Raw genomic sequence first — 11,794 nt, 5'->3', positions numbered from 1 at the left:
TTGTATTTTTAGTAGAGATGGGGTTTCACCATGGTGGCCAGGCTAGTCTCGAACTCCTGACCTCAGGTGATCTGCCTGCCTTGGCCTCCCAAAGTACTGGGATTATAGGCATGAGCCACCGCTCCTGACCAAGATGATGTTCTTCTATAATAGTTTCCTTTGAGTAGGCTCTACCCTGGAAAGAACATCCTGGCCCTGGAAGGGTCTTATATAAAGATCTTAGCCATATATCCAGTGAGGAAGGCAGCCCTGTCCTGCCCCAGGCCAGAAGCCAGTGAGACTAACCAGGGCAGAGCTGCCTGAAAACTCTCTGCAGAGGTGGGCACTGGGGGCCTCAACCCTCACTCTGCACCCTGCAGCAGACCTCTATGGTGGGGGCCACACCAAGGCAGAGCAAAGTCCTTAAATGTCTTTAACAGGCCTGGTGCCTTTGCCTCCGGGTAAGGAGAGAGACTGGGGACATTCTGCTTTCTGTCTCCCAGAGACTTGAGTGTTGAGGGAGCCGAGGTATGGCTCTGGGAGATGAGATGCCCACAGACTCCTCGGCCTAGCTCTGCATTAATTCCAGGCCATAAGGGGAGGGCACAGCTAAGTACTTTCCATGTGCCAGGCAATGGGCACTCCACATCTGTCATGCCACTAACAACTTTGGATAAGCCATGCCTTGTCTGGGCCTCAGTTTCCCAAGCTGTTAAATGAGGTAAGTTGCATGATCCCTGAATGATCTATGTTTCTCTCTCCCTCCCAGGGTTCTGCCAGCACCGGGATCTGTGGCTCTATTGGAGCGTTTCTTACATTCATTCATTCATTCATTCATTCATTCAGGAAACATTTATTAATAATCCCTGTAGGCCGGGCACAGTGGCTCACACTTGTAATCCCAGCACTTTGAGAGGCCGAGGCGTGAGGATCACTTGAGGTCAGGAGTTTGAGACCAGCCTGGCCAACGCGGTGAAACCCAGTCTCTACTAAAAATACAAAAATTAGCCTGGCATGGTGGCGTGCACCTGTAATCCCAACTTGGGAGGCCGAGGCAGGAGAATAGCTTGAAATCGGAAGGCAGAGGTTGCAGTGAGCCGAGGTCGTGCCACTGCATTCCAGCCTGGGTGACAGAGCGAGTTTCCGTTTCAAAAAAACAAAAACAAAAACAGAGCAATCCCTGCGTGCAGGATGCTGTGCAGTCCTGCACTATGGGAGCCTGGTTAGAAGAGCTCATTAGATAGCACCTTTCAATCCCTCCTTGTTCAGAGGCCCAGAGAGCTCAGGTGCCTCGCCCAAGGTCACACTATGAGCTAAGAGTAAATTTGGAACTAAAACTGAGACTCCCTGCCCTTCTGATGCCGACTGGCCTCAGTCCCGGTGGGCGCACTTGCTCGCTTCCTGCCTGGGTTTCTGACTTCAGGAGGGCGGAGGGGGCCCATGTCAGAGCCTCCCGCGCCCCAGTGCAGCGCTCCCTACCCCGCCCCTCGGGATCCTTTAAGAGGCGGGGCTTGGCTGCCGGCTCCGCGGCCCGGGCAAAAGGCTGGGACTTTACCCCGGGTGGCGGCGAGGACGAGTCTGTGCTCCATCAGCTGCCGCACCCGCCGCCTCCCGCCTCCAAACCCCATCCCTGCGGTTGAGCCACGATGAGCGGCAGAGTCGGGGATCTGAGCCCCAAACAGAAGGAGGCACTGGCCAAGGTGAGCCCTAGCCCTGGCCCGGGCTCCCGCCCCGGGCTGTGGCCCTCGCCCGCCTGCGGCAGCGAGAAGGGACGGGGCTGATGGGGGCCGAGGGTCCGTGGCGGGCGGCGGCGGGAGCAGAGGCGGCTGCCCCAGCCTGGCCTGCGCCCCGGATGGCTCCTTCCTCCCTCTGCCACCCTCAAGATCCCAGGAAGTTTGGCCATCCCCCGCCCAAGCTCCAAGCAGCCGTGGCAGTGCCACCTGGGAAGAAGTGGTTGCTTGTGAGTCCCCAGAGGCCGCTGAGAGCACAAAGGCAACATTCATCCTTGAGACTGGCAGCCGGGCCCTGGGGCAGGGGCAGGGGCAGGGGCCCAAGTTTTCTCCCATTTCCGGGAGGCTTTCTTCTTGCAGGGGCAGTGGCACGGTGGAAAGGGCTCTGGATAGCTCCTTGGGAGACTTGGATAGCTCCTGCCCCAGCACCAAGCTGCTGTGAGACCTTGGGCAAAACCCTGCCCTTCTCTTTGCTCCTTGATGCCATGGAATGAGGAGGTTGGACCAGATGATGTTGAAGGGAACACCTCCATGTGTGAATTCCAGGCTCCCCCCATGACGCACTGGGTTGGGGTTAGTTTGAACTGAGACCAGCCATCCCGTCTTGCATCCCAGACCCCTGCCTGGCTCAGGACTTAAGGTTTATGCTCCTCAGAAGGCAAGAAGGTGAGCCTGGCTTTGCCTTGGCACCTGTGACAAGGAGGGGGCAACAGTTTGAGGGCTGGACCTTCCTCTTCACCAACTAAATCTCTTCTCTGTCACCCCTGGGGAGTGAGGAGGTCGGCTGTTCTCTGGGCAAGAGCCGATTGGGTCTGGCCCCAAGATTTGGAGGCTCCACAGCTGGGGAGTTTTCCATGGCTGGGAAAGGTGGGGCGGGGGGCAGATGTCTCCTGCCACTGACAGCAGTGGGGAGGCACCAGCTCCATGAAGGCTTTGTCCCAGGCTGGGCCTCCCCCATCCCAGGAAGTCTGGACAGGGAGGCTTCAGATTTTACTGCTGACTCGCAGGAGAGGTCAGACAGAGAAGGGATTAGGTGGTGATTAAACTGGAGACCAGGGGCTGGCTAGGGTCCTTAGAGAGGGGTAGCTTCATGCCTGCAGTTTGGAGGAGCAGTTTCCCTGGAGCATTGGGAGCTGCTTTGTGGGGTGGGGGGGTCTGAGTCCCTGGCCGACCTAGGCAAGGGGCAGAGGTGGCCAGTCCTCGTTAGTCTCCTCTAGGACTGCCCTGTAGGTCAGTGGCCAGGGAAAGGTCAATGGCTGGGAGCAGGAAGCTCAGGGAGGGCATATGGGGGCCCGCTCACCTACCAGGGAGTGAGAGGTTGGAGGTAGGTGTAGTTGTCCCTTGAGGTCAGTGTCCACCTCCTTTGTTTGGCACTGCCTGCATTTTCCCATTTCCTGGCTTCCCCTATTGGAACCGTTCCCTCCACCTGAGTTGCCCGCCTCCTTCCCCTTGATGCCTTTGAAGTCCTCCAAGCCCAGCACAAATGCCAAGTTTTATAGGAAGCGATGTGAGACCACCTCTTTCTTCCCTCTGCTCCCCAGCAAACTCCTCACCATTCCATGGGGCAGAAGACCATGGTGGAAACAGCATGTGCTCTGGACTCAGACAGACCTGGGTTTGCAACCCAGCTCTGCGAATGACTAGCTGTTTGACCTTGAGCATGTTACTTAGCCTCTCTGAGCTTTAATTCCTTCATCTGTAGAATGGGGACAATACTTCTACAGGTTGTGAGTGAGGAGTAAATAAGCTACGGTGCCAGGATCAGCGCTGGGTGACAGGGAGTGCTTGGTAAACTGACAGTCTTTACTGTAGTCCGTACCAGAGTGCCTACTATCACGATTAGCTGGGAACACCTCTGCCTGCCCCCAGACTGGTGTGTGGGAGCCCTTGTTGTGGGGCAGGGGCAGTGTCTCACTCCTTTCCCACCTCCTGCCCTGCTACCTGGCACCCCCTGACAAGAGAGTACTCCAGGCAGGATGAGTGCCCAGGTAGTGTCTGCAGAGTTGAACCATGTTAAAGAGGGGTCCAGCAAAGACCTCAGTGGAGAGTCCTGGGCAGAGGGCAGTCAGGGTGGGCCCTATCACTCACCCTGATGCCTCTCCCTACAGTTTCGGGAGAATGTCCAGGATGTGCTGCCGGCCCTGCCAAATCCAGATGACTATTTTCTCCTGCGTTGGCTCCGAGGTGAGGGAAGAGGGGCTGTGGGAGGCTGTGGCAGGGGCCTGTTCTGGGCAACAGAATGGCACCCTCTGAAAACCCTGCCCCTGGCAATTGGGGCATCCGGAGTGTCCAACCTTTAGCGCCAAAAGGCCCTTGACAATGACATAAGTTCAACCCTCCTAGTAGATAAAGACACTGAGGCTCAGAGAGGTGAAGTGACTTGCTCCAAGCCACACAGTGAGCGAGTTGCAAGCAGAGAAAAGGGGAGAGTCCAGGTCGGCTGACCCTGGGCCCACAGCCTTTTCCATCCACTCGAGAAATCTGCTCTGAGAGGGAGTTGGGGAAATGAGCTGAAGAAAAAGTGAGAAAGGCCCCAGCCATGTGGGTGGTCAGAGATACAGCCGAGTGTAGAACCAGAGTCCTGGCCCCTGCTATGCCCTGGTGTGATGGCAGATCCCTACAGACCACAGTTTAGGCAACTTGAGGGAGGGACAGAGTGCATGGGGAACCTGAGGGGCACAGCCTGACCTAGGGTGACAACAGTCTCCTCAAACCACCACCAGGCTCTAGAGCCCAGGTCCTGGTTCCAGCTCTTCCCTGGCCTGGCTGTGGTGCCTGGTTCAGAGTAAACAGTTCCCTAGGATCCTCCTCTGGAAGAGCAGGACAAAACCTGCCTGCTGCCAGACGTGGCATGACAGAGCTCTGCATGTGGTGCTGAAATGCACACATTTCTACCGGCATGAGGGTCAAATTCAGCCCGGTTCCCCAATCCCTGAGATGTTTCCATTCTTTCCCCTCCTCTCCTCTCCTGTGATTCAGGTCATGTGCCACCCTCCCTGATTCTTCTGACACTTTTTTTTCCCCCTCTATATAGAAATTTTATTAACAGACATAGAAATAATAAACAAAATTCCACTATGGCCAGGTACGGTGGCTCACGCCTGTAATCACAGCAGTTTAGGAGTCTAGGCGGGTAGATCACTTGAGGCCAGGACTTTGAGACCAGCTTGGCCAACATGGTGAAACTCTTATCTCCACTGAAAAATACAAAAATTAGCTGGGCGTGGTGGCAGGCGTCTGTAATCCCAGCTACTCAGGAGGCTGAGGTGGGAGAGTCGCTTGAACCCGGGAGGCAGAGGTTGCAGTGAGCTGAGATTATGCCACTGCACTCCAGCCTGGGTGACAGAGCAAGACTCCATCTCAAAAAGTAGGCTGGGCACAGTGGCTCATGCCTGTAATCCCAGCACTTTCAGAGGCCGAGGTGGGCGGATCACGAGGTCAGGAGTTTGAGATCAGCCTGGCCAATATGGTGAAACCCTGTCTCTACTAAAAATACAAAAAAATTAATGGAGGTGGGCCGGGCACGGTGGATCACGCCTGTAATCCCAGCACTTTGGGAGGCCGAGGCAGGCGGATCACAAGGTCAGGAGATTGAGACCATCCTGGCTAACATGGTGAAACCCTGTCTGTACTAAATATACAAAAATTAGCCAGGTGTAGTGGCGGGCGGCTGTAGTCTCAGCTACTCCAGAGGCCGAGGCAGGAGAATGGCGTGAACCCGGGAGGCGGAGCTTGCAGTGAGCCAAGATCGCGCCACTGCACTCCAGCCTGGGAGACACAAATTTGAGATTCCGTCTCAAAAAAAAAAAAAATTAGCAGAGATGGAGGTTGCAGTGAGCCAAGGTTGTGTCACTGCACTCCAGCCCGGGTGACAGAGTGAGACTCTGTCTCACTACTTTTTTTTAAAGTAGAGACCTGGGTTTCACCTTGGCAAGGCTGGTCTCAAACTCCTGGCCTCAAGTGATTCGCCTGCCTCGGCCTCCCAAAGTGCTTGCATCACAGGTGTGAGCCACTACGTCCAATCAGAAAATTCCACTATGTTCTAGCAGAGCTTAAGTTGTGGTGTAGAATCATATCCTAAAATATTAAAGTACAAATTATGCCCTATTATTTTAATTTTAATTATTATTTTTTTGAGACAGGGTCTCACTCTGCTGCCCAGGCAGTGGGCATGATCACAGGTCACTGCTGCTTTGAACTCCTGGTCTCAAGTGATTTATTTATTTATTTATCTATTTATTTAAAGATGGAGTCTTGCTCTGTTGCCCAGGCTGGAGTGCAATGGTGCAATCTCGGCTCACTGCCACCTCCATCTCCCAGGTTCAAGTGAATCTCCTGCCTCAGCCTCCTGAGTACGTGGGATTATAGGCTCCCACCACCACGCTGGCTAATTTTTGTATTTTTAGTAGAGACAGGGTTTCACCATGTTGGCCAGGCTGGTCTCGAATTTCTGACCTCAGGTGATCTGCCCACCTCAGCCTCCCAAAGTGCTAGGATTACAGGCATGAGCCACCACACTTGGCCGTTATTTTTTTTATTTATTAATAAATAAATAATTTTTTTGAAACGGAGTCTCACTCTGTCACCCAGGCTGGACTGCAATGGTGCGATCTCAGCTTACTGCAACCTCCGCCTCTCAGGTTCCAGCGATTCTCCTGCCTCAGCCTCCCAAGTAGCTGGGATTACAGGCACATGCCACCACGCCCAGCTAATTTTTTTTTGTATCTTTAGTAGAGACAGGGTTTCACCATGTTGGCCAGCCTGGTCTCAAATTCCTGACCTCACGATCTGCCCGCCTTGGCCTATTTTTATTTTTGAAACAGGGTCTTGCTGGCCTCAAACTCCTGGGCTCAAGTGATCCTCCCATTTAGCCTCCTGAGTAGCTTGGATTACAAGTACACACCACTGTGACTGGCCCTATTATTTCTTTATGGACACATAAAGACATGCACATGCACACCCTAGGAGTCTGGGGGCAGGTGAAGAAATGTATTTTCCTTTTCTTTCCAGAAATTTCATAGAGCTGGCATGCTCCTGAGAGGCTGCCTGTAAACATCTGAGAGCAGATGCATCCAGGAGCCTCTGGAAGTGTCACTTGCCCCTTTCCCCAAAAAAGCTTCCATCCCATCCCCCTACCCCAGTCTACCGCCCAGAGAGGGTGGAGGGGCAGTGTGGGAGGGGCAGTGTGGGGGCGGCAATGGAATCAGTCCAGGCTGGAGGAAATTTTGGCCCAGCATTTGCTGAAGGGCTGCAGCTAGAAGCAGGTGGGTGGAGAGAGTGGGAAGATAGTAGCCTTCTTAAAGGGCCAGTTGCAAAACGATCCAGCAGACTAGGGAGCTGCTGTTCCAGGGAGAAGCATAGTTTCTGAGAGCCACTGAACAGCAATAACAGCTCTCTTACTGAGGCAGGGGCCAGTGAGGGGTCCTGGCAGCTGGTCTGTCGATTCCTGGGGAGCCTCATACTTCAGGCACAACCTACCCCCTCACAGTGGCGGTCATTCAAAGAGCGTGGTCATTCTCATTTGCCAGATGAGAAAACAGGCTCAGATTGGGGAAAGGACTTACCTGAAGTTACACAGTTAATGTGAAGCAGAATCAGGGCAGAAACCTAGGGCTCCAGCCTCCAGGCCAGTATCCTTTCCAGGAAGCCACCCCTGCTCCTTAAAGCCAAGCTCAGCCTCTTACAACAGAGGAAGTGTCTCCTCTGCATTTCATTTGTGCCTCACATTTCCCGGGCAGGAGCTCAGGCCTGGTCAGAACCTAATATGAATCTCAATTGGTTTTTTTGTTTGTTTGTTTTGTCCTTAAAAAAACACAAAACCCAAAATATAACAACAAAAAACCAAGGCCTGGCATAGTGGTTCATGCCTGTAATCCCAGCACTTTGGGAGGCCAAGGTGGGAGGATCACCTAAGCTCAGGAATTCAAGACTAGCCTGGGCAACATAGCAAGACCCTGCCTCTACTTAAAAAAGAAAAAGAAAAATTAGCTGGGTGTGGTGGTGTGCACCTGTAGTCCCAGCTACTCAGGAGGCTGAGGTGGGAAGTCGCTTAATCCAGTAGTTTGAGACTATAGTGAGCTATAATCGCACAACTGCATTCCAACCTGGGCGACAGAGCAAGATTCTGTCTCAAAGAAAACAAACAGCCTTTTCTCTTTCTCTCCTTCAATCTGACAGAGACCTTTCAAAAAGCCACACACTAGCAGAATGTCTGTCCCTAACCTAGGTGTGGGCTTGGGGCTCCTCTTCCTCCCTTTCTCCACTGAGGGCTTCAGTTTTCTGCTGGCTTCCAGGCACGGAGAGCAGGTCCACAAGTCTCCTCTGCTTCCCCCTGACTAAGGCTGAGCTCTGGGCACCCCAGCAAGAAGGATCAGACAGCAGGATAAAACAAGGATGTGGTGGAGGGCCTGGGAGGAAGGCAGAACCAGTCTGAGTCTCTGCGTTTTACAGGTCTAGGGAATGAATGAACCACCACCACCCAGACGGCTGTTCCTGAGCTGGGTTCTTGCAGTGCCCCAAGTCATGCTTTGAGTTGCCCCTGACCAGGTCAGCAGGAGCCTGGAGAAGCCTCAATCAGGCATGGGGAGGCCCCAGGTGTGGTACTGCCAGGAGCAGGTAGCAACTCTGGGAGAGCCCTCACAGAAGATGCTGGATGTTGGGCCTTGGCAGATAAGGGTTAACTGGATAGCCTCCCCACGATAAGGGGCTCACAGTTCGCCACCACTCCTGTTCCCTAGGAAGATAAGGGTTCTTCTCACAGTAGTGGTGTCCTTCCTATGGAAGATTCTCATTTTCATGGTCCAACTCCCCCATCTTGAGAGGACAGTGCCTTGCATCTTCCAAGTGTTTCTAGCTTATCAGATGATTTGGTCAGAGGTGCACAGGATCTCGTCCAAGGTCAAGCAGAGAAATGAAGAGCTGGGAAGCAAACCCAGAAGATATTCCTCTAAAAGCTGTCCCATGCTATCGCGGCAGCACACGAAGAAGGATGGGATTCAGTTCTGCCAGGATGTGTCTGGCACCTGTGATGGGTGTGGCGTTGGTCAAATCTCTTGAGGGAGCCTATGGGCCCGGGAGAAGGGACTGATTTTTGTAACAGCAGAGTCAGGGAATGTGCTCGGCACTCCCAGAGAGCGATGGTTAAGGGACCAGTGACAGTCCAGAGGGCAGCCTGTCTGGCCCAGGTTCCAGGGCTGTCAGCAGATCTAGATGCCAAATCCACAGAGGACATACAACTGGGAGGGACAGTTCATAGGTCAGATGGCAAAACTGATCAGAATCTGGATCTCAAAACTGTTTAAAGGATGGACTGAAGTTGACTGTAACATGAGGAAATTTGATAGGGAAGGATCTAAGGTCTCTCCTCTCCACGTATGCAGTGGAGGCTTGGCACAGGTGAAAAGGATTTGTGGGGGGGTTTCAGTGCCTATAAGCTCCACCTGAGTTAAGGGTGTGCCTGTTGACAAGAAAGTTCTTAGGTCGGGCACAGTGGCTCATGCAATCCCAGCACTCTGGGAGGCCCAGGCGGGTGAATCATCTGAGGTCAAGAGTTTGAGACCAGCCTGGCCAACGTGGTGAAACCCCATCTCTACTAAAAATATAAAAATCAGCCAGGTGTGGTGGCACATGCCTGTAATCACAGCTACTCAGGAGGCTGAGGCAGGAGAATCGCTTGAACCTGGGAGGCAGAGGTTGCAGTGAGCTGAGATCGCACCATTGTACTCCAGCCTGGGAGACAAGAGTGAAACTCTGTCTCAAAAAAATAAAAATAAAAAATAAAGGAAAAGAAAAAGAAAGTTATTAGACAACACCTGGGGCTCTGTGTGGCTCTTAAGAGCACACTCCGAGGGGGCCCTGGAAAACTGGAAAACATTCAAAGGGAAGTTATTTGCATGGACTTGAGACCAAGCTGTGGGGCTTGGTAAAGGCTCCAAGGATGGGCAGCATGATGGTAGGGGAGATGCAGGGTGACAGCACAGAATTTTCCAGTCTTAGAAGTGTTGTCATGTGGCTAAGGAGGCGATCCTAATCTCGGAGTATCCCTGAAATGAATCTCAGCTCAGTATGTCATGACAGCTGAGTGCAAATTGCAGCTATGATTACCTGGGAGTAAGTGGCCTTGGGGGTCAGTGAGGTCTTTGTGTTCAAGCTGGAGCAGGACAACTTTTGGGGCATCATGCATAAAGAGGTGACCCAGGTGAAACTGAATTCTGAAACTTGTCAGGAGCCCTGGGAGGCAGACCCTTTGTGTGGCTTTAGGGAACGTGTGGGCCCTTTGAGGACAGGACAAGGTTGGGTGGAGGCTCATCAACTCCTCTATCCCACCAGGCTGTTCTGCCAGCTCTGCCACAGATTACAGGGGCAGCTATATTCATCTTTGTTTTTTGTTTTTCTTGGGCCGGGATCTTGCTTTGTCACCCAGGCTGGAGTATAGTGGTGAGTTCTCAGCTCACTGCAATCCTCCCACCTCAGCCTCCCAAGTAGCTGGGACTACAGGCACATGCCACTACCTGTGGCTAATTTGTTTTTGTTTTTGTTTTTGTTTTGGAGAGAGGAGGTCTCACTGTATTGCCCAGGCTGGTATGTTCATCTTTGAACCATGGTGTTAAGGTCTCAGGATTGGATGTGAGACTGTGGAAGAGATAAAGTTTGTCTGTGTAAGGGGAAGGCCAAATGATAAGAGGATCCAGGGTTCATTTTCGCTGAGAGGAGGGAAGACCTTTAAGTTGATTTTAACACTGGAGTAAAGCTCTTTTGACCCTGAAGTTACAATGGCTGCCCCCAGCTGCCCTGAACTTTGACCTGCTCTCCTCGCAAACCTGGGGCCTCTGGTGCCCCAGAAGCTCTCAGTAAAGGCTCTCACGTTAGCTTCTGCTTGTGGGATGGTCTGAGGGTTAGCTGGAGACATGACTGAGAGGAACTGGCCCTGTGATGGGAATATGGGAATCTCCCCATCCTTGGACACCCAGTCCTGCTAACCTAACCCTGACCAGAACTGTTTCCTTGTTGCAGCGAGAAGCTTCGACCTGCAGAAGTCGGAGGCCATGCTCCGGAAGGTGAGACACGTTTGACTCTGAATCCCACTGTTGCCTCAGTTCCTCCCCATCAGAATCACTCCTTGCGTGGACTTCTTTTGCTGCACCTCCCATCCCGATAACAGCTTTTGGCTTTGAGTATCAGCTGACCACTGTTGCCTTATCCCTCTGGGACAAACTGCATTCCCTTCCCTGGCAACACAGGCTTTCATAGCTCTGGGCCAGTCAAGAATGGTAATCTGTTCTGCTAGGACCTCTAACACAGGCAGGGCCTTCTTTTCCATTCCTGCCTAATGCCTTCTGGTGACCACTTACGATCTGGTGGTCCATTCACATTGTTGCTTATTGCTACGTGCCTATTAAACCTCCCCCACCATCCCTGCTTTTTGTTTTCTTTTCTTTTTTTCTTTTTGGAGACAGAGTCTCGCTCTGTCACCCAGGCTCAGGCTGGAGTGCAGCAGTGCCACGATATCAATTCACTGCAGCCTCCACCTCCTGGGTTCAAGAGATTTCATGCCTCAGCCACCTGAGTAGCTGGGATTACAAGCGTGTGTCACCACGGCTGGCTAATTTTTCTATTTTTAGTAGGGACAGGATTTTGCCATGTTGGCCAGGCTGGTGATCCATCCACCGTGGCCTCCCAAATTGCTAGGATTACAGGTGTGAACCACCATGCCCAGTTGTCCATCCCTCCTTTTAAAAATTTCCCCATTGTGTCTTTGTAGCACGTGGAGTTCCGAAAGCAAAAGGACATTGACAACATCATTAGCTGGCAGCCTCCAGAGGTGAGCACAAATTATCCCACCTCATCCCTATGCTAGGCCTTTCAGACCCACAACCTGGGTCCTGGGTCCACTGGATTTGGATCCTTACAGGAAAGGTCTGACAATGCCCACTGAGCCCTGATGGTCTCCAGAATGGGCATCTGTTGGTACCCAGGGGAGGGATATAGAGAAAGATACTGATGAACCTGGAGTTCACTGACCCTGTGGTCCAGGCAAGGTATGGGTGCCTGCTGACCAGGCGGCTCCTCTGTGTCTTTGCCCAGGT

The 11,794-nt window shown here is 52.8% G+C and overlaps 1 protein-coding gene across 1 annotated transcript in view; it reads left to right on the top strand.

Annotated features, from left to right (window-relative positions):
- The first annotated feature begins 1,500 nt into the window (after window positions 1-1,500).
- Window positions 1,501-11,794, top strand: part of SEC14L2 (SEC14-like 2 (S. cerevisiae)) — a 30,589-nt gene continuing 20,295 nt past the window's right edge. The window contains exons 1-3 of the mRNA XM_011979087.1: window positions 1,501-1,679; window positions 3,818-3,893; window positions 10,722-10,765. Of these exons, the coding sequence (XP_011834477.1) occupies window positions 1,626-1,679; window positions 3,818-3,893; window positions 10,722-10,765 (174 nt within the window). The 5' untranslated portion in view covers window positions 1,501-1,625. The remainder of the gene's footprint in view (window positions 1,680-3,817; window positions 3,894-10,721; window positions 10,766-11,794) is intronic.

Source organism: Mandrillus leucophaeus, unplaced genomic scaffold, assembly GCF_000951045.1.
Source record: "Mandrillus leucophaeus isolate KB7577 unplaced genomic scaffold, Mleu.le_1.0 Scaffold2, whole genome shotgun sequence".
Classification (NCBI taxonomy): domain Eukaryota; kingdom Metazoa; phylum Chordata; class Mammalia; order Primates; family Cercopithecidae; genus Mandrillus; species Mandrillus leucophaeus.
The sequence above is the reverse complement of the archived record's forward strand: the minus strand, read 5'-3'. Positions and strand labels throughout refer to the sequence as shown.